This window comes from Hemicordylus capensis, chromosome 4 (assembly GCF_027244095.1).
Source record: "Hemicordylus capensis ecotype Gifberg chromosome 4, rHemCap1.1.pri, whole genome shotgun sequence".
NCBI classification, from domain to species: domain Eukaryota; kingdom Metazoa; phylum Chordata; class Lepidosauria; order Squamata; family Cordylidae; genus Hemicordylus; species Hemicordylus capensis.
Window position 1 is genome coordinate 15279904 of NC_069660.1, and position 19740 is coordinate 15299643.

Genomic DNA, 19740 nt, shown 5'->3' on the forward strand with positions numbered 1-19740 from the left:
AAACTTACCTATTCTGTCAGGCTTTGTATTGCTGATTGAAGGAAGTCTCTGTAGATTATGTTTCAAATATTACAGTGGGTATTTTATTGCCCTCTATCCTGGTTTTATATGTGTTTTGTAAAATTTTGGTTGTGGTTTTATGTTACTTGCCTTGGGGATATTGCAAAATGTGGGATATACATTTATTGATAAATACATAAATTGAACTGTTCAGGCTTCTAACCAGCATGTAAACTGGAGCTTTAAAGTTCTAACATTTTTAAAACCAGTAAAAATAGTTGTTCATTTAGCAATTTTCTCCAGATTGTTCCTATTTTCCTGAAGATACAACTTTGGCTCTGAAAATAAGATGCATAAAAGCCAATGTTAGTTATTTTTTTAGAAAAATCTTGCTATATGAGCTCAAAACCTGGTGAACTGGTACAGAACTGGAAAATCAATAGGCTGAAAAACAATAAATGGGGTCTATTTCACCCTCCTATTTTCAATTTGTTAGCAATTATTTAGAGCTGATCTACATATTAGATCAGAAGAGGAGAGCTGGTCTTGTGGTAGCAAGCATGACTTGTCCCCTTAGCTAAGCAGGTTGCATATGAATGGGAGACTAGCAGTGTGTGCACTGTAAGATATTCCCCTTAGGGGATGGAGCTGCTCTGGGAAGAGTGTCTAGGTTCCAGGATCCTTCCCTGGCATCTCTAAGATAGGGCTGAGTAAGATTCCTGCCTGCAACCTTGCAGAAGCTGCTGCCAGTCTGTAGACAATACTGAGCTAGATGGACCTATGCTCTGAGGCAGTGTATGTCAGCTTCCTATGTTCCTACATGGAATGAAATGTTAGAATTTTATATCACTTCAGACTTCAGGCAGGGAAGTACATTTTTTAATGTCCCCCCATGTAAAAAATGCTATAGCATGCTTTATAGTAAACTAGCATATAAGAGCTGCGCCCAAGCAACATATCCTGGGTACATATCTATAATCTGGTCCCCATTCCCGCTAATACCATGCCTGTAAATTCTTGACTGTTTTGAAAAATTGGAGTATTCCCTTTAGCTTCTCTTAGTTCCTTATCTTTAAGTTCCTTATGTTTCCAGTTGCCTGATTTGTATTTATAGCCAGACATGGTAGAATAGCATGCATCCAAATTAGTTATACCCAAGTGACAAATACCCTGTAGACACTGCTCTCTGGCCAGGGATGAAGCACCAGTTCTTATATGCACTTTGGAGACTAGAGGCCAAATTAATCGACTCACATATGTTCTGGGGCCTGGGAATCCTATCAGCAGCCCTGAGACAATTCCCACCGTCCCAGGTGGGAATGCCTCTGATTATTATAGTGTGCCACTCCCTCCTGCTCAGTAAGATGTTACAAACTGTTGGCTCCTCCTGACTGTGCAGAAAATTTGGAACTCAGATGTAGATCTTGAGAAAGCATGTCACCAAGGTTAAGCGGTACACTTGTCTTTGTCTCTCAAATGAAAACTCCTAGAATTCCCTGTATAATGCTATCACTCCCTCCCTGACAGCCAGCACCAGCTGCTCATTGTTCAAAATGTTACTTGTTCTTCTGTTCTTACCCGGCTTCTAATAGGCTGACAGGATCTTACAAGGTCTGGACACACAGAGAAATAGGTTTGGGTAAATTTTCTTGAGCACAATTGCCAACTTAGCCTCAGTTTTGATAAAGGGTTTGCAGCCTGGCCCCATCCCCCAGACCTTTAGGTTTAGTGTCCCTGTCTCCCTTGTCATACCTGGACCTGCAACTGATAGAGGTTACACATATTTTCTCTTTTTGAGTTACTGGTTGCCACATACCGGAGCTTTTTACTACTTCTACAAATATTTATATACTGCTTTTTGACAAGCATTGAAAACAAACAAAAAGACCTCTACCTGCAGTGTGAAATGCTACAATCCAGAATTCTACCAGCTCTAGACTATGGGAAACACCTGTATCGGGCAGCAGCGATACAGGAAGATGCTGAAAGGCATCATCTCATACTGCGCGAGAGGAGGCAATGGTCAACTCCTCCTGTATTCTACCAAAAGGAAACCACAGGGCTCTGTGGGTGCCAGGAGTCAAAATCGACTTAATGGCACACGTTGCCTTTTAATTTTTCATACTGTGAGCTCTCAGCCCCCCCTTATATCATGCTGGCAGCAAGGGAAACACTACATTAGGGTAGGCGACCTTTGCTCTCCAGCTGTTGTTGAACTACAATTCTCATCATACCCAGCCACAATAACTTGGCATCTCATGAGCCACTGTGGGAAACAGGATGCTGGGCTAGATGGGCCTTGGGCCTGATCCAGCAGGGCTGTTCTTATTCAGTTTTTGTTCACCAATTATGCTGCAGCAAAACCAGCTTTGCCACTGAGTACACGTGTAACATAGATAATCTCCTAACAAATATAGCTATATGAAGCATATGTCTGCAAACATGTTTACTATATCCACCTATATATCCACCCTTAAACTATGAGCTGTAGATTTTATTTATTTATTTGACTTCTATACCGCCTTTCCAAAAATGGCTCAGGGTGGTTTACACAGAGAAATAATACATAAATAAGATGGATCCCTGTCCCAAAAGGGCTCACAATCTAAAAAGAAAAATAAGACAGACACCAGCAACAGTCACTGGAGATAACTTCCATAGCTTAAAAAACAAAACACATGGGATCCCTATCCTCTGCCAATGTGCTTGCAATGCATGAATTCATACTCAGAAAGTGCCTTGCTGCATCAGACCAAGGTCCACCTAATCCAACATTCTTTGTAGGAATCTCAACAACTAAAAGGCACTAAGTAGTCTATCCGTAATGGAGCCATCATGTACCTTCTGCCTACCTCTGGACAGTCCCGTGAAAGTGGATTGCACTCCTGGGGCAGAAATCCTAAGCATACACAGGACAAACAAATCCCACAGAATAGGACTTCTGCATAAACAAGGCTAGGCCCGGGCTGTTTGTGAAGTCGTTTGCATCATATACATAGGTCATTTTTCTGTCTTGAGGACTTGTTTAAGATTTTCATGCAGTATCAACTTTACAGATGTTAGAAATTGTATGGTTTTTGCATAGAAGTATTTTTGCTCACTAGTAATTTTTGTTGCAAGAGAGGCAGATAGGACAAAGGTAAAAGGAAGCATAAATAAGGAAGGGTAAGTACGGTGACATAATAGGCGCGAACAACTGATACCTTATAACTATCATTTCCTGTCAACCTGGACTTTGGTAAGCAGCATACTAACTCTTATCACATTTCTGCCACAGTTAAGCATTCTTCCTTTTATGTTATTCTATGGTAGTGGAGCTCTACCTACCTGTTGTGAGGGCAGCAAAGCCAATTGCTAAGCAAAAAATGCCTCATTATCCAAATTGAAAGGGGGAGGATATGCAAAGTGGTCAGAAGAAAAAGAAGTCTATTTACCATGAGTGACAGGAGTATGATGGACATGAAAAGAGTACACATGATTAGGAATCTGATATCCTAGTCAGGGAAAACAGAATGACCAGAATCTATTTTCAGATAGTCATGTTAGTCTGTTGCAGCAAAACATAACAAAGCATGTTATAATACCTAACATTTATTTCAGTGTAAGCTTTCATGGACTACAGTACATGTATCATCCTTAGAAACTCGTGTGTGTGTATTTTTGTGTGTGTGTATTTATACACACACACACACAAATGCACAGAGAAATGGTAAAGTTGGGATCAAAGGGCTATGGTATGGAAGAGATAGTGTGACCATTATCTAAAGTTAAAATGTAATAGATAACTACATGACAATTCAGTGTCAGTAACAATAGATAAAACTGTCTTCCTGCCTATGCTAACTGTATTCTTTGTGTTTATTATATCCAGAACATATTTTGTTTGTTTTGGTACCTTAGGTAAGCTTATATATCCTATGGATACCACCTCTTATAGTGGGGTTCAAAATCAACAACACTATACTTCCTCCTTCCCACCATCTGCAGAGGGCTTCAAAGCGTGAAGCAGATTTGTTAAGATCTCTTTGTTTCTGGAACACTTAAAGGTTGACAGCTTCTTCTGGGGCACAAAGGGTTAATGTTCTTTATGACAAGGCATCCTCGTTCCCCGCCTTTTGCTGCTGAACTTTCATGAGCAGGGCAGTATATAGCCATTTTCCTGATTATTATTTTTTAATTCTATCTTTTTTCTCCAAGGGCTTCAATATATAAACATTCCTCCTATTCCCAGTCCCCATCTTTGTATTTACAGTGTGGGGCTGTCACACTTTGCAGAATCAAATTTTCTAAATTCAGATTCCAGAATGCCTGCAAAAAAAGAAAAGAAAAAGACAATGGGTTAGTTGCTTCCCTTAACACTTTCCATTTTCCTTACCTCCTAAGTCAACCCTTAATTGGGAACTAAAATGAGTTACCTGCTGTAAGGAGCACAGACCCCCCTCTAGTTGCCCAGACAGGCACTTGAAATCCCTGCTGTGCCATGACACTTACTGATGGCAGCAAGAAAGCTTCCTCTTGTAACTACTTCCTAAAATTATCTAGATGAAAAAAGGCGGAGAGAAAAATGTAATAATCCTCCCCTACTCCTCTATCCCTCTGCTTTAAAGCTAGGCTTTTAAAGAACCTGGTTATTTTGTAAGTTTAAAAACCCCTTTCTGTTGCTTCAGTTTTAATCGTTAGGGTTAAACAGACTCTCTTTCAACCCCCCACTCCTAATTTTTACCATTTTAAGTCTCATTAGAAGTATGAATTATAGAATAAAGTATTGCCACCCATCCTGAGCCCTCAGGATGAGGTGGGCTAAACACATAAATAATTAATAAAGGGCAACTGTGACATAAGGTATCTCTGCAAGGGAGACAGGGACTAGCACAAGCTGGAAGTAAATATTTCCAGAGTAAATTTAGTGGGGTGTGGGGTGGACACAAAGGGGATTCTGCAAGATCAGTTTGTAATTGATGTTACATTTTTATATGGTATCTCTGCCAAGCTGGGGGGAAGGAAGAGGGTATGGAGATCAGAACAGATAACAAAGTGTTAAGTCATCAAGGTGTTTTGTAGTACAAAGAATTACCTCCCTCCCCAAATCCCTATATGAGGTTTTAGGGAGGCAGGAGTTGTTTGCTAGACAAATATTCTGAACAATAGTGTTTTAAGTGAAGCTGGTACAAGAAAGGAAAGATGTCAGAGTGCATAAGGTAGCAAATGCCAAATTATAACACTTCATTTGTAAAGGCAAGTTTCGCAAGGGAGAAGAAAAAGGTTAGATTAAGATACCAGAACAAAAAAAAGATGTTAAAAACTTCTGGATAGATCTCACATTGGGATTTGTGATTAGAAGTGGAGACAAATTTGCCTCACGTCCCTGATATGAACAGATATTATTATTATTATTATTTAGGGTGAGAACACACGGATTCCCTTTCTCCTCTTCAAAGCACATTCTATACATCTGATTAGCCTCACTAGGACTTCAGCCTTACTTACTAAGGAGTAAGTCCCACTGAACCCAATGGAACTTCTGAGTAAACTCATGTAGATTTCACAATAGGTGGCATTAAATAAGCAACTCTCACTCAGTCTTGGTCTCTCACCTGCAATACAGGTCAGTAACAAAACTAGCCTATCTTACAGGGCTCCTGTAAGAATTACAAGTTCATGTATGCAAGTGCTTTGAACACTGGAAAGGGATTTATAAAAACAAAGTATATCATCAGCTGCCCTTTCTGTTCCAATATGCTACGGAAAGGGCACATTTATACACAAAGTGAATACCATTTCCAGGCAAATTCTGAACATGAAAGAGAAAGTAAGAGCGCATGGTTGCGATGAGGATTATCAGTGGCTCGCAGGCCAGTATGTGTGTACATATGCGTCTCTCCGTCCTAATAAAAGATGGCTTAACATATACAGATCCTTGCCCATTAAGAGAAAGCGAGGGTTATGGCATGCTAAGCAAAGGTTGTTTAAGAATCCAAGGGTAGGATCCAGCCTACATTAGTTATGACTAAATCCTACTGAAACTAATGGAACTTAAATCACCGCTCATTGATTTCATTGGTGCTTAGTCACGAATATGTTGCTCTAGATCCCGGTTCAGGACTTTTTTGTGGGGGCTGGGGAGAAGAGAGAAGCGGCCTTCGTCTTCCCTCCCGGGGGAGAGATATGGGGAGAATCTTTTCTGGCAGATGACAAGTGGACCGTGGGGGGCGCCGAGGAAAGCGGGGTTTCGGGATTGTGAGGCTTAATAAACGGAGTCCAGGCTCTTGGTGGGACCAGGCGGTGGGGAGAGAGAAAGAGGCGGCGGGCGGGCGGGCTGGGTCTCTGCCAGTCGAGGCATAAGCCCACCCAGGCCCTTCTCTCCAAGGGCGAGACCGGCGGGTGACCTCCTCTCCTCGCCCGGCACGATCCTCCGCAGGCAATGTGGAGAGGGAGAGCTAGAGAGCGGGCGCCTCTTCAGAAGGGCTGTCGCCCGAGCAGCCGCCGCCGCCGCAGACAGGCGGCGGGGAGGAGGGAGGGCCAGAGAGCGAGGCTGGACGGCCGGCGCCGCTTCCTCCGAGCCCCCGTGGCCCGGCCGAGTCCTCCGCGAGCAGCAGCATCTGAGTGGCGGAGCTTGGGCGACTGCCCTGACGCTTCTTCTCCTCCTGCTGCCGCCGCCGCCGCCACTTCCCCGCCCGCACCCCTCCCGCGAGCGTATCGGTTACAACAGCTGGCACAGGTGCGGGGCGTCCTTCAGACTCGCTCCGGCGAGGAAGACCCAGGCGCGCAGAGCAACAGCCGCCGCCGCCGCCGAACATGCAGCCATTTTGGGCTCCGCCAGACAAAGAGCGGCGGCGACTGTCGTTGCCATTGCCGCCGCCTCAGCGGCGGCCGCCGTCAAGGGTGCTGTTGCCGCCGCCCCGCACCCCCTGACAGGTCCCACGCCGCCCGCCCAGCACGCGTTGCTGTAGCTCGGAGAAAGAGAGGGGAACTGGCTCCCTTCTCAGGGCCGCGGCCAGGCCCGTCGCCGCCCGTTCCCTCTCTAAGCGCTCGCAGCCATTTGCCCCGGCTTTTATACCAGCGGCGACCAATCAGCAGCCGGCGGAATCCCTCTCCGGCCGGTGATGTGATGCCTCGGCTCCCCTCCTGCCGGGGTTGCGCGGCGTGTGCGCATGCTCGGTGGGGAAGGCAGAGGCGGGAGGGGAGCTCAGTGAATGTGTAAAATGAGTGAGTGAGGGAAAGGGAGGGGGGAAGAGGAGCCGAGGAGGTGGAGGTGGAGGAGGGCAGAGGGAGGAGTGAAGCGCGGAGGGGAGGGGGGACCGGAGGGAGGGAGGGAGGGAGGGAGCCAGCCGATCACAGGAACCCTCCAAAAAAAAAAAGATGGCGGCGGGCTCGGATCTGCTGGATGAGGTTTTCCTGAACAGTGAGGTGGATGAGAAGGTGGTGAGCGACCTGGTGGGCTCCCTGGAGTCCCAGCTGGCGGCCTCAGGCCACCATCACCAGCACCACAAGGCGCAGGAGCCCCTCAGGGCCGCTGGGGGGCTGCTGGGGAACCATGTTGTGAGCAGCAGCAGCAGCAGCAGCAGCCCAAGCCCTAGCCCTGGAGGAGTAGTAGTAGGAGGCAGTGCTAATGTCCAAACAGAAAGCCCCGGCAGCGGCACCACCGGCAGCAGCAGCAGCGGCGGCGGCGGCGGCACCACCACCACCGGCACCGCCAAGATGGGACTCAGTGGCCCCGAGATCACCAAGCCAGGTAACCTGGCGAGTCAAGGGGGACGGGGGGTGCCTCGGAACAGGGGCCTCCCCTTTCCCTCTTGCCTCCCCCCTTCCTCAAGCCGTGACTGCTCGCCTCCCTTGATCTTTCTCTCCCTCCCTCCCTCCCCCTGCCTTCTTTTTCTCTTCCTAACCTCCCCTCTTCCTTTCCTCCTGGTTGTTTGGGTAGGAATTGGAGTGGGGGGAGGCGTAGAAGAGAGAGGCCTTCCTAGAATGCCAACCCCCCCCCCGCAACACACTATTTTTGGCTGGGACTATCTTTCCTCCTTCCTGCACTACATCCAGAGTGGAAATGGGTTTGGGGTTTGGTTGCAATCGTTGTGTGTATGGGGAGGGGGGGGGAGTGTCCAGCTTTCCTCCTTATGATTTCCTTCCCCCCCTTTACCTCCTCAGTGTTTGCTTTTAATTATGTCATCCCCAGTCTCCTGGTGTCTGAAGTGTTTGGGGTGCTCTTGAGAATCAGGAGGGGAGATCCTTATCATTTGACTTGTCTTTCCCTCTCACCTCTGTCCTAGCAATAGACAATTGTGTTGTTTACAGGGGAGATTTCACCCCCGCCATGCCATACATAATGCTTTTTTTTTTTTTTTTTTGGTAGCTGTCCGGTTTCTACATCCTTCCCAGGCTCTGTTGCTGAAGTGAAAGGAGCGGGAAGTGGGGGGTTATGTTAGTAATCGTGACACCAGTTTTCCCTGAGAAGAGGAAGTGATGGAGGGATTTGAGGGGCAGGAACCCCACTTTAAACGTCTCTCTTTGCCGATACTTGTCTGTCTGTTTCCATCCCTTGTTGTTGGGGTTCTACCCAAACCTTTCGCTTCTCTTCTTTATCCTTAAACAGAATTCCAGATTCTGGTATGCTGGGAGGGAGAGCACAGCCCTGCTTGTGTGTGGGGTTGGGAGAGATGACAGTCCATCTGCAAATGTTTTCCCCCTTATAGCAAGACGCAGACTGTGAGGGATGTCGTGAAACATTTGGTCCTGTCTTTCATTGCACAGATAAGGGGCATTTTAAGGGAAAGAAAATAGTACTTCTCTTTTCCTCCTGATATGACTGGTTCTCTCTCTCCTCCCTGTGCATTTTTCTCCCTGGCTTTCTTGTTGCTGGTTGTTGTCTGTCATGACACCAGGTTAGTAAAGGGGGATCTTGGAGAAAGAACCCTCCCCTGGCTGTGATTTGTGTGACATGATCTGTTTGGCTTTTCACACAAGCCAAGTCCTCCTACTTTCTACTACTCCTGCTGCCTCTTTTCTAAATGCAGGCCCTGGAGAGTTTGGGGTAGTATAAGTCATAAGGCCAGACCTTACTAAGGACAGTGAGTTTTGTGGGTGCAAAAATGTACCTTTGTTAGCATGTTTTCCTTTAATTGTAGGAGCAGCAATCAAAACAGCAGGGTTTAGTGTGTGAGTGTCTCTATGTGTTTAGGAGGGAGGTTGAAATCTTCTAACACTGCCTTACAACCTCTTTGCTTGTATCATCAGTCTGACAGCTCTTGTTCAGCCCACTCTTTCATGTTGTTCCATTAGCCAGGAAATGTGTATCCACAAGGCTTTTCTACAGTAGATAGGGGGAGCAAATGGATGGGGCTAGGGGCCATGGGAACCCTCTATTTGGTTCTCCCACCCAAGTATAGGAGACAGACTGCAATAGGATGTGATCCAGCCAACTGCTATAGTGTTCACAGAGGGAAAAGATTCATCTCTCCTTATTTCATGCTGTCACTTTAACAAATTTTTGCAGGAGGTTTTGATTGGTTGTTAAGTGTAGTGTAGCTCTGTTGTCAGTTGTCAGTAGGGGGACAGTGGGATGAAGTCCTTAATCTTGTCAGTTAAAGTGAATATTTTCATCTTTTTCATGTTTTGTTTTAACATAGAGAATGGAGGCACTTAAGCACAAGGGAAAGATGTTTTCTTCGTGGCTGAGTAGGCCACAGACCCCCTGCTTTGCCTTCTCTCTTATATTTTTATGTTCTTGTCATTAAACTTCTCCTTGTTGTTTGCAGGAGCTGGTGGTGTGCAAGGGAGTGTTATTAATCACAACGCCAGGTCCCAGGGTTCCACTCTAGATGGGACTACCACAACCAGCACTGCTGCAGCAGTCCAAGGTGGATCTGAAACTGCTGTTGCCCCAGGGACCCTCAGCCAGGGCAAATCAGTGGTCATCAGCACCATGGCAACAGCTTTGTCTACGAGGAATGGTAAAATTGGGACCACAGCGGTGCAGACTTTGAATGGGAGTAACGTGGTGATGAATTCTCACCATTCGGGAAGCACGTCTTTCTCAGCCACACCTGTAACAGCTAACCCTGCTGTCAACCCTGCCATCACCCCTCTTGTTAACAATGGACCTGGAAACGTGGGGAAAGTCAATGCTGTTTTGCCGTCTGCTTCGAATACTGTCATCCAGGCGTCTTTCCTTGGCACTGGGGTATCCTCTGACTCTTCACCTTCACCAACGGTGATCTCACAACAGCCCCCAAGCATTGGGACTGGGGGGCCAACTGTAGCATTGGTGAGGCCCCCCATTCACACGGCAGGACCTTCAGTGGCTGCAGCCACTCAGAATGGGAGCAATACTGTGATCAATTCGACCATCAGTGTGGGGAGTTTTCCTGCCACAGCTGTTGCTGCAGCCACCGTGGGGTCTGGAGTTTCCCTCCAGTCCTCTCTTGTGAACAGCCAGCCTGGTTCTGGTGTGCCAACTGCACCCACCACACAGGTCATCAAATCGGAGTCTCCTAAAACAATCGTGCAGGCAGTAACCCAACAGCAGACTCTGGCTGCTGGTGGCCAGCCTAGTACTACAGGGGGTAATATGATCATTGGGCAAACTATGCAAGCTGGCCTACCCAACGTGGCCCCTAATCCTGGTGGGGTACCTCCTGTGCCTCCAGGTACCCCCACAGGCCTGGCTAAGGGTTCTGCCAGTACAGTGGCTCAAAGCTTGCCAAGGACTCCAGCAACTACAGGTGGAATCAGAGCAACTTTGACTCCCACTGTTTTAGCACCTCGTCTGCCTCAGCCTCCTCAGAATCCAACAAATATTCAGAACTTTCAGTTGCCACCAGGTAAGGAAAGGCTGGAGGAAGCTCTTTTTAAGCTTGGGCTTTGTTTTTGTGGTATTGGTATCTGTCGTAAAAAAGAAAGCAAGTGCTCTTGATTCGGCTGTAATCCAGGTTGGATGATTTGTGTGGTGAGGACTTCATTGGAGATTGAGTTACAAGTACCCTGTTTTGATGTTCTGATGGTTGTAATTGGTATTATGCAGGTATCTGTACAGTAGCCAATTGCATTTACTCCACTTTGCATTTATTCCATATAATTCTTATTCTGAAATAGCCATCCTCAAAGGTGAAAAACAGTGGTTGCTTATGACAAAAAATGAGAAGGCTCTTTAGTTATTAATTTCCTGATATGTACTTAGTCCCTTATCAGTTTTTTCTGTAAACTTATCGCTGCAACCATGAGGGCTAGAAACCTAACTTGGTTAGAAAATTGAACTATGAGATTCTCTGGATTCCATTGCAGTGCCTAAGGGCTGCAGAGCTGTAAGCCATACAGCTGCTTTTCCATAGTGATATGGAATATCCCTGAAGAGTGGAATTTTAAGGGATCTAAACTCATTTGTGGGGGGGAGGATCACTAGTAGCTATGTTTTTTACTTGAGTGTTAAACAAGAACGAAGCAGCAAACCTACAGTACAACACAGTGCTCTAGTAAATGTGTTAAGTAGAGATGACCTGTCCTGTCCTACGTATCTTATACTTCAAGAAGTGGCATTCTTCCCACTTGTTCTCTGTCTTAGCCTGCTGCAGTTGTCACAGAAGCAGCCTAAAGCAAGTACAGCTTGGGAGCAAATCTAATCAACAGTAAAAGAAAGCAGATTTACTCTCAAATTGTATTTGCTTTACACTGTTTCTGTGGCAATAGTGGTTGGCTGCAACAGAGGACAAGTAGGAAGATGCTACTTCTAGAAGTAAAAGGATATGAAGAATATAAAGTGCAATACAAATGGGATGCCTTTGCCCATGGTGGCTTAGAATCAGCATGTCTGGAGTTGCATTACAGTTTTATTCTGTCCTCACTTCACCCTGGAATGTGTGTAGCATTGCAGCACATTTAGTAACTAAGTCCATGTTTTGGTGTTGAGATACAACGTGGTCAGGAGCTTCTGTACTCTAAGACATAATAGGGCTAGATGAACTTTATTCTGATTTCCCTATCCTATGGTAGCAAACCTTAGGCTTGGATGCCTTCAGTTGCGTGACATTTAACTGAGAAGTTTTTAAAAATAGTCAACAGGACATGTTTCAATGCATAGACTCTGATGGGGTCTGAGCTGTCAGTGACTGACCAGGAGAGGGGTCTTGGGGTCGTGGTGGACAGCTAGTTGAAAGTGTCAGTGTGTGGCAGCTGTGAAAAAGGCCAATTCCATGCTAGGGATCATTAGGAAGGGGATTGAAAATAAAAATTCTAATCATAATGCCCTTATACAAATCTATGGTATGGTCACATTTGGAGTACTGTGAACAGTTTTGGTCACCATATCTCAAAAAGGACATTATAGAACTGGAGAAGGTGTAGAAGAGGGCAACCAAGATGATCAGGGACCTGGAGCACCTTCCTTATGAGGTAAGGCTACAACACCTGGGGCTTTTTAGTTTAGAAAAAAGATTGAGGGCAACATGTTAGAGCTCTATAAAATTATGCACGGTGTGGAGAGCGTGGATAGAGAGAGGTCCCCCCCACTTCTTGCATAACACTAGAACCAGGGGTCATCCCATGAAACTGATTGCCAAGAAATTTAGGACTGACAAGGAAGTACTTTTTCACACAATGCATAATTGAACTATGGAATTATCTGCCACAAGATGTGGTGACAGCCACCAGCCTGGATGGCTTTAAGAAGGGCTTAGATAAATTCATGGGGGACAAGTATATCAATGGCTACTAGTCTGAGGGCTATAGGCCACCTCCAGCCTAAGAAGTAAGATGCCTCTAAATACCAGTTGCAAGGGAGCAACAGCAGGAGAGAAGGCATGCCCTCAGTTCCTGTCTAAGAGCTTCCCAGAGGCATCTGGTGGTCCACTGTGTGGAACGGGATGCTGGACTAGATAGGCCTTGGGCCTGATCCAGCAGGACTGGATTATGTTCTTATGTGTCTGGCTTCCAGCTCCTACAGAGTAGTACTTGGACAACCTTCTTAGATCTAGAGTTTCCAGATGATGCCAGTCCTTCTGAATGATGTGCCCCTGGCTGAGGATCTTTTGTGGTGTGGAAACATGGCACAAATCCCAACTGCCAGCTTCAGACCCGTATACTTGCCAATCCTACCTGGATCCTACTTGCATATGATGATAGCGGCAGTGACTGACACTTATCATTAGGTTTTTTCCTCTTCCAAAGCCTTATTGCAAGGTGGCATTATTCCTGCACAAAGCACATCTAATTAAATTTTTATTATTACTGCCTAATGAAATCAATGGGGTGCGTATGTGCCATGTGCTTCGTTTCAGTGAATCTTTGAGTAGTATCTTGGTTGAAATGTACTAGGCAAAATGGTTAGATTGATGTGTTTATCACACGAGAGACCAGCAGCCTTATTATATTGCTATATTGTACTTTTCTAATACAGTAGAAAAGTACAGCTGAGGAGCTTGCTTGGTTTGTTGAAGGCTGTCTGTCAGATTTACTTTAAGTCCTAGCTAGCTAGAAAACTTTGTGTATTTGCATTGGGCAGAAAGGTACTGCATAGTAATTTTCAAAATGCTCTCCGTTCAGGTCAGTCTTGAAATGTACCAGAAAGCTTTCTGTACCATGTAATTGCTATTATTCATTGTATTTTTAATTAGAATTTGGGGTGGGGGATGGGGAGAAGATATTTGCTTTGCCTCTCTAAAAGTTCTGCCTTCATCTCCTTTCACAGTATAAATTGTTTGTATGAAATATAGTGACTAACCTGCCAGAGATGGAAGTTTGGGACATTCTACAAATTTGAGAAACAAAGAGACAAATACATAAATAACTAAAAGGAGCAGAGCTCCTTATTGGGGATAAGATTCCAGGGGTGTCATTTGCAGAGGGGGTTGTTCTCAACCCCATACTCACTCTGTGTTCAGTATACATGTAGAACATATATTTCTGTCCCAAAGTAAACCAAAAATAAAACCCACCTGGGTTTGATATATGCTAGGTTTATGTATTGGGCCTATATGCCATTTCATTACAGTTCTGGTTGCCACATTTAGCAAGACTCTTCTAATGTTGTTATGTTTTTCTACATATGCACAATGCATAAAGTTATATATTTCACATCTGCAAGATGTGGTGATAGCCACTAGCTTTACAAATGTGTTTTAAAAGGATTAGTAGCAACAATAGCTAAATGAAACCTCAGTGTTCAGAAGCAGTGTATTTCTGAGGATCTGATGCTTAGGATGATGAAAAACAGGGTAGACGTTATCCCATGCTTGTAAATTTCATGTTAGTATCTGGCTGGCTGTTTTGTTAAACAAAATGCTTAATAGGGATGTGCATGAAACACAATTCGAGTAGTGGATCGCAGCACATTCCCTGCACCTTTAACAGGGAGGATAGCAGGTCCATACCTGCTCCTCCACTGCTCACTGCCACAGGAAGTTGGGTGGTGCTCCCCCCAGATATCATTGTGCTTGGAGGCCATGTGAGTGCCGGGGTTGTGCGAGGGCAGCTGGGAGACGCCCCGCTGGCACACAATGATAGTTGAGGGGAGCACCTCCGAACTTTCTGTGGCAGTGAGCAACGGAGGAGCAGGTATAGACCTGCTCTCCTCCCTGTTAAGGATGTGCTGTGATTTGCTACTCGAATCACATTTCGTGAACATCCCTAATGCTTAAGTAGATGCACTCTTGGGCTGATCCAATAGTACTCTTCTTGGATGCTTGAAAGGCAAAACTCTTTTTGCTAAGAAAGGAAAGAAAGAGGGTAACTCTGAGCTGTGTTGTGATCATTATTATGAGTATTATAGTAAATGCTCTTAATACGTCTATGTTTATTTTTTGCAATATAATCTTGATTATATCTGAGAGTGTACTATGAAGCCTTTCTGAGAATTTTGCTGCCACCCTACTGAAATCAACTCTGCCCCACGTTGCTTATTGATATTGCAGTAATGTTGCCTTTCTAGTGTGGCATGTTCAGAGAGAAAAATCAGCTATGGAAAAGTACTGTTAGAGTAGATTTCAGCAGGTGTGGCAGCAAAGTTCTCAACAAGGCTTCATGGGAAACTCTCTCAAAAAATAAAAACACTTGTATTAAGAGCATTTACTCTGATATTTTGAATCTCATAATTTTGCGACACAGGTTAAAGAATCACCCTTTCTTTCTTTCTTTCTTTCTTTCTTTCTTTCTTTCTTTCTTTCTTTCTTTCTCTCTCTCTCTCTCTCTCTCTCTCTCTTAGCAAAGGGGGTTTGAGAGATGCAAGAAAAGTACTGCTGGATCAGCCCAAGGGTGATGGGCTGATCTGTTTCATTTACTTCAGCTTTTTGTTTCCAACAGCAGCCAACCAGATATTGACAGGAAGTTCACAAGTAGGGGTGTTTTTCATAATCCTCAGCGTCAGATCTTCAGAAGTACACTGCTTTTGAACATGGAGGTTTCATTTAGCAATTGTTGCTGCTAGCCGATGACATCTTGTATCTATGTGTCTAATCCTAAGCCTAGTGGCCATCACCACATTTTGTGGCTGTGAATTATAGAATGTAATTATGTGTTGTGTGCATTCATAGAAAAACAGCATGAAAACCTAAGAGCCTTGCTAAATGTGGCAACCAGAACTGTACACAGAATTCCACATGTGGAATGGCTTGCAGGCCAATACATAAGCCTAGCACAAACATAGTATGGAGGCCCAGATTCATCAGTGCCTTTTCTTAACATGAGTTTTGTGATTTAAAAGCAGTGGTCAGTTTGTAAACTAGGTTCAGAATCATGACCTGGTCTATGTGGCTTGCTCTCTGGTGCAGATGTTCTGAAACTTTGGTCTCCAGATGTTGCTGGACTACAACTCCCATTCAAGGCTATTGTGGCTGGGGATGGTGGGAGTTGTAGGGGCGCTTCTCACGATCAGCAAAAACTGGGCTAGCAGAGGCTAGCCTGATTTTTGGTGACTGTAAGAACCACCGGGCTCGCAGCCGAGCCCGGTGGTTCTTGAGTGGGTAACCCGCTCAAGAACCCCCTGGCAAAAAGCAGCTTTGCGGAGCGAGCGCTCCTGCAAACCTGCTTTTTGCGATCGTGAGTAGCCGCAGTGCATGAGTAGACCCACGGCCGGGAGGCGAAAAGCTGTCTCCTCAGTATGCCCTGCATGCTTGTGCAGGGCATACTGGGGCTTGTGGGGGCTGCGTGGTCCCCGCTCCCCCCACCCCCCTGCGGCTCCGTCACGGAGCCGGCCATTGTGTGGGCGGCTGATCCGGCCGCCCAGGGCTCCCTGCCCGCTCGTGAGCAGGGAGAGCAGGCTTAGTCTGCTCTTCCCGCTCACCGGTTAAAATCTTACAACATCGGAGGACCCAAGTTCTGCTATAGAATGTTTGCACATGTTATTTAAAAAACAAAATGGAAAGTGGTGCCCCAAATCCTCTCTAACTTGTGAGATAAGAAGGCTGTAGTTCTTCACACCTTTTCTTTGTACAAAGTGGGATTTACTGCTGAGTTAACATGCACAGGATTGGTCTGCACATTCCTCGAAGACAACTCTTGTCCTACACCCAAAGTGGCATGTTGTTTTTTTAATAATGGGGGAAAAATCATCTATTAATATTCTCAGATCATAGTTTCATTGACTGATTATTTACTATATTTAATCATCACCTCTCCATGAAGATGCTCAAGGTGACCTACAGCCAAAAATTATAGCAATTAAGACATAAAAACATACATGCTTAAACCAATTAAAAATGGCAGTAAAACACAGTCATTACTAAAAGCAAGATCTGGTTAATTAAAAAAAACTAGCTTCTGGGAAGCAGATTTATCCCCAACTCTGTTCTACTGGAGTCCTATAGATTGTGGTTCTTTGGGGTGTGTGTGTGTGTATGCACGCGTTCACTTTCATCGTTCAGTGGTAGAGGACATTTTTTGCATGCACCAGGCCCTGGGTTCAATCAATCAAACGTCATTTATTTCAGTCTCTGACCAGCAAACAGGCCCTGGGTTCAGTCCCTGATATAGCCAGTTGAAGGATCTCCTGGGAAGGGTTGAGAGTTGTGAGAGTGTTAGAATCAGTGGTTATTGGAGGGGGGATTATCGAAGGGGCTTTAGTTGTCCTTTGACAGCTAAAAAGACATGGTGCATTTAAAGACACAGAGATTAATAGAAATCACTGCTTCATCAATAGGTTATTAAAACTACCCCCTCTCCCCCCCCCCGGTTGTAGCAGTCTTCAGTGTTCGAAGGCATCCCTTCCGACATGACAGTAGTGTGTCTAAAACCTTTAATAGAATTTTACATTCATGCATATTAATAGGCAAAGGGCCATTTTAAAAAAGAGAGCATGAATTATTTCCAGGTTGCATGAAGTGTAGCACCTGCTGCTCCTGAGGAAGACACTGGAAGCTGGGCTGGGGTAAGGATAAGGGTGAGAGTTGGATTGTTAGCTATTTTGCCTGCTTCAGCAGTACGGTACTGCCTGAGTGAGAAGTATATGGATAGATGGGAGAGAGATGGGCCCCCGGGAAAAAATTGGGCAGGGCAGTCTAGGTACATTGTAGAGCAAAGTGCCAGGCTTCCATGCCCCAAATGGCATGGGTATACAGAAGTGCTGAAGAGATAATCAGCAGCCAGAATAAAATAAGTACTCTTGTCAGTTTTCTAAACAAACTGCACACCCAGGATTGATTTGTGTGACCCTGGAAAGAGATTGAAATGTGGAGGGAGTAAAAAGGCTGCGATTTGAGCATGTAGGTCTAAGAAATAATTACTTCTGTCGGTAAACACACAATGCAGATCACAAGTGATTTCTGGCTGCCAGAGATTTTAATTCTGGAATAGCTTCCCTAGAGTGTGTGCAAAGAGCTTTATAGGTTTGAAATAGTTGGATATGTTGAAGAATAATTTTATTTTTGTTTGAAGTCTCCTTAACTTAGAAAGACACCACCCTGTCCTGCACTTCATATGTTGAGCGATTTCCTCTTCCATCAGGGATTTCTACATCTAAAGGTGGAATGTTGCCTAGAACAGGCTTGTGTTTGGGTCTAAGACAGTATGCTAATGGAGAGGCTTGGTAGATGACTTTTGCGTCACTTGAGCTGGTCTTGTGGTAGCAAGCATAAAGTGTCCCCTTGGCTAAGCAGGGTCCTCCCTGGATTGCATTTTAATGGTAGGCATGTGAGAACTGTAAGATATTTCCCTTAAGGAATGGGGCTGCTCTGGGAAGAGAAGGTTCCAAGTTCCCTCCCTGGCATCTTCAAGTTAGGGTTAAGAGATACTCCTGCTTGCAACCTTGGAGAAGCCGCTGCCAGTCTATGTAGACGAGACTGAGCTAAATAGACAGTGGTCTGACATGGTATAAGTCAGCTTCCTATGGATGACTTTTGCTTCACTTGAGCTGGTCTTGTGATCCCCAAGTCAGAATTGCAAGTTTTTCTCTCTGTGGTGGCTTTTTTGGGGTGGGTATCTGTTTTAAAAGGTTCCTTGAATTGCCTCTGTCATGGGTGCCTTATTGGCTCCTGTTTTCTTAGTGTGGCTTACTATGATCTGGATGATGTGGGCTAATACATTTGAGACCTTTTTTATTTGTACGGAAGTGATTTAATGTGATCCTACCTTTTGGTAGGGGCTTAAGTTAATTGATCTTTAGGTCACTTCATATCCTGTGATTCTGAGCTGAATTTGTTGCAAAACTGCAGATACTTGGGGTAGCACAGGCCACTATAAATCTCAGGAGCTTGCATGTAATACATCGGTCATGCAGGGTATAGCCATAAATTTGCACAAAGCAGCATTAAGACCCTGTTTCAGAAAAAGCTGCTCTTCACTTCCATTGTGATTGAATGTGCTCATGTCTCTCCAGTCTCTTCTGAGAGTACAATATGTTTAAGGATTTCAGTTCAAGATAACCTAAGAACTGATATTTGTGCACACTTGCATGGAGAAAACATTTCATATACATCCCAATTAGTGAAAAATCTAGAAGAATTGGATTCTGAAGTATTTTTTGGTTTTTACATGTGGCAGTGAGGTTTGCAGAAAGTTGTTATCCCCTCTGATAGAAAAATGTCTATTGCCTCACTTCTTTTCAGGAGCTTGCAGTATGTGCCTTATGCAATTATATATTCATAGAACTAAGCCCTAAGCTACTTCATCTTTCTGCCCTTATTTCTCATTGTATCCTTGCCTAGTGTTCCCTCTAACAGGGGTCCCCAGATGTTGTTAACTATAACTCCCAGCACCCCCAGCTACAATTGCCTTTGCTTGGGGATTATAGGAGTTGTAGTCAAGAACAACTGGGAATTCCTGTTAGAGGGAACACTGGCCTTGCCCATAAATTTCACTCCTCCAGCTCTGCCACCTTCAGGCCTAACTTAAACGTGATGCTGAGCACATAAGGAAAAGCATAGCCATACGATGGCCCATGCTGCTGGTTTCATGTTTAAACCAGCCCCTCCGCTGCTGCATGTGCAGTGCGAACATGCAAGCATGAACCCTGCCTGGGTCCTGGATTCCTAACACTGCATCTGTAGGTGATGAGACCTGATTTAAGTGATGCGATGTCCATATGGAATGCTCCATAGGTAAGAGTGTTGTATGCTTTAAAAAATACCACAGAAACACCTGGTGTCATGGTTAATGTTTAAATTAGGCATCCGTTTCTCCAGTGTTTCCTGTTGCCTTAAGCTGCACCACCTTTTCTCCCTTGCTGCCCCATGCTGGAACTCCTTCCCAGAATACTTGTATGGTGGTGTCTGTCTTCAGGTATCTTCTCAAAATCCATCTCTTCCATGAACCCTTTGATGTAAC

The 19740-nt window shown here is 45.0% G+C and overlaps 1 protein-coding gene and 1 long non-coding RNA gene across 4 annotated transcripts in view; one reads left to right on the forward strand and one right to left on the reverse strand.

Annotated features, from left to right (window-relative positions):
- Positions 1-2479: 2479 nt before the first annotated feature.
- On the reverse strand, positions 2480-7043 carry LOC128352929 (uncharacterized). The gene is made up of 2 exons (XR_008320709.1): positions 6043-7043; positions 2480-4308 (listed from the first exon to the last, which is right to left on the reverse strand). It is a non-coding gene; the product is annotated as an uncharacterized LOC128352929 (long non-coding RNA).
- A 282-nt stretch (positions 7044-7325) lies between these two features.
- TAF4 (TATA-box binding protein associated factor 4) overlaps positions 7326-19740 on the forward strand; it is a 123414-nt gene continuing 110999 nt past the window's right edge. For all 3 annotated transcript variants that reach the window (XM_053250887.1, XM_053250888.1, XM_053250889.1), the window contains exons 1-2: positions 7326-7732; positions 9753-10817. In XM_053250887.1, coding sequence (XP_053106862.1) covers positions 7360-7732; positions 9753-10817 — 1438 coding nt within the window. In that variant the 5' untranslated portion in view covers positions 7326-7359. The remainder of the gene's footprint in view (positions 7733-9752; positions 10818-19740) is intronic.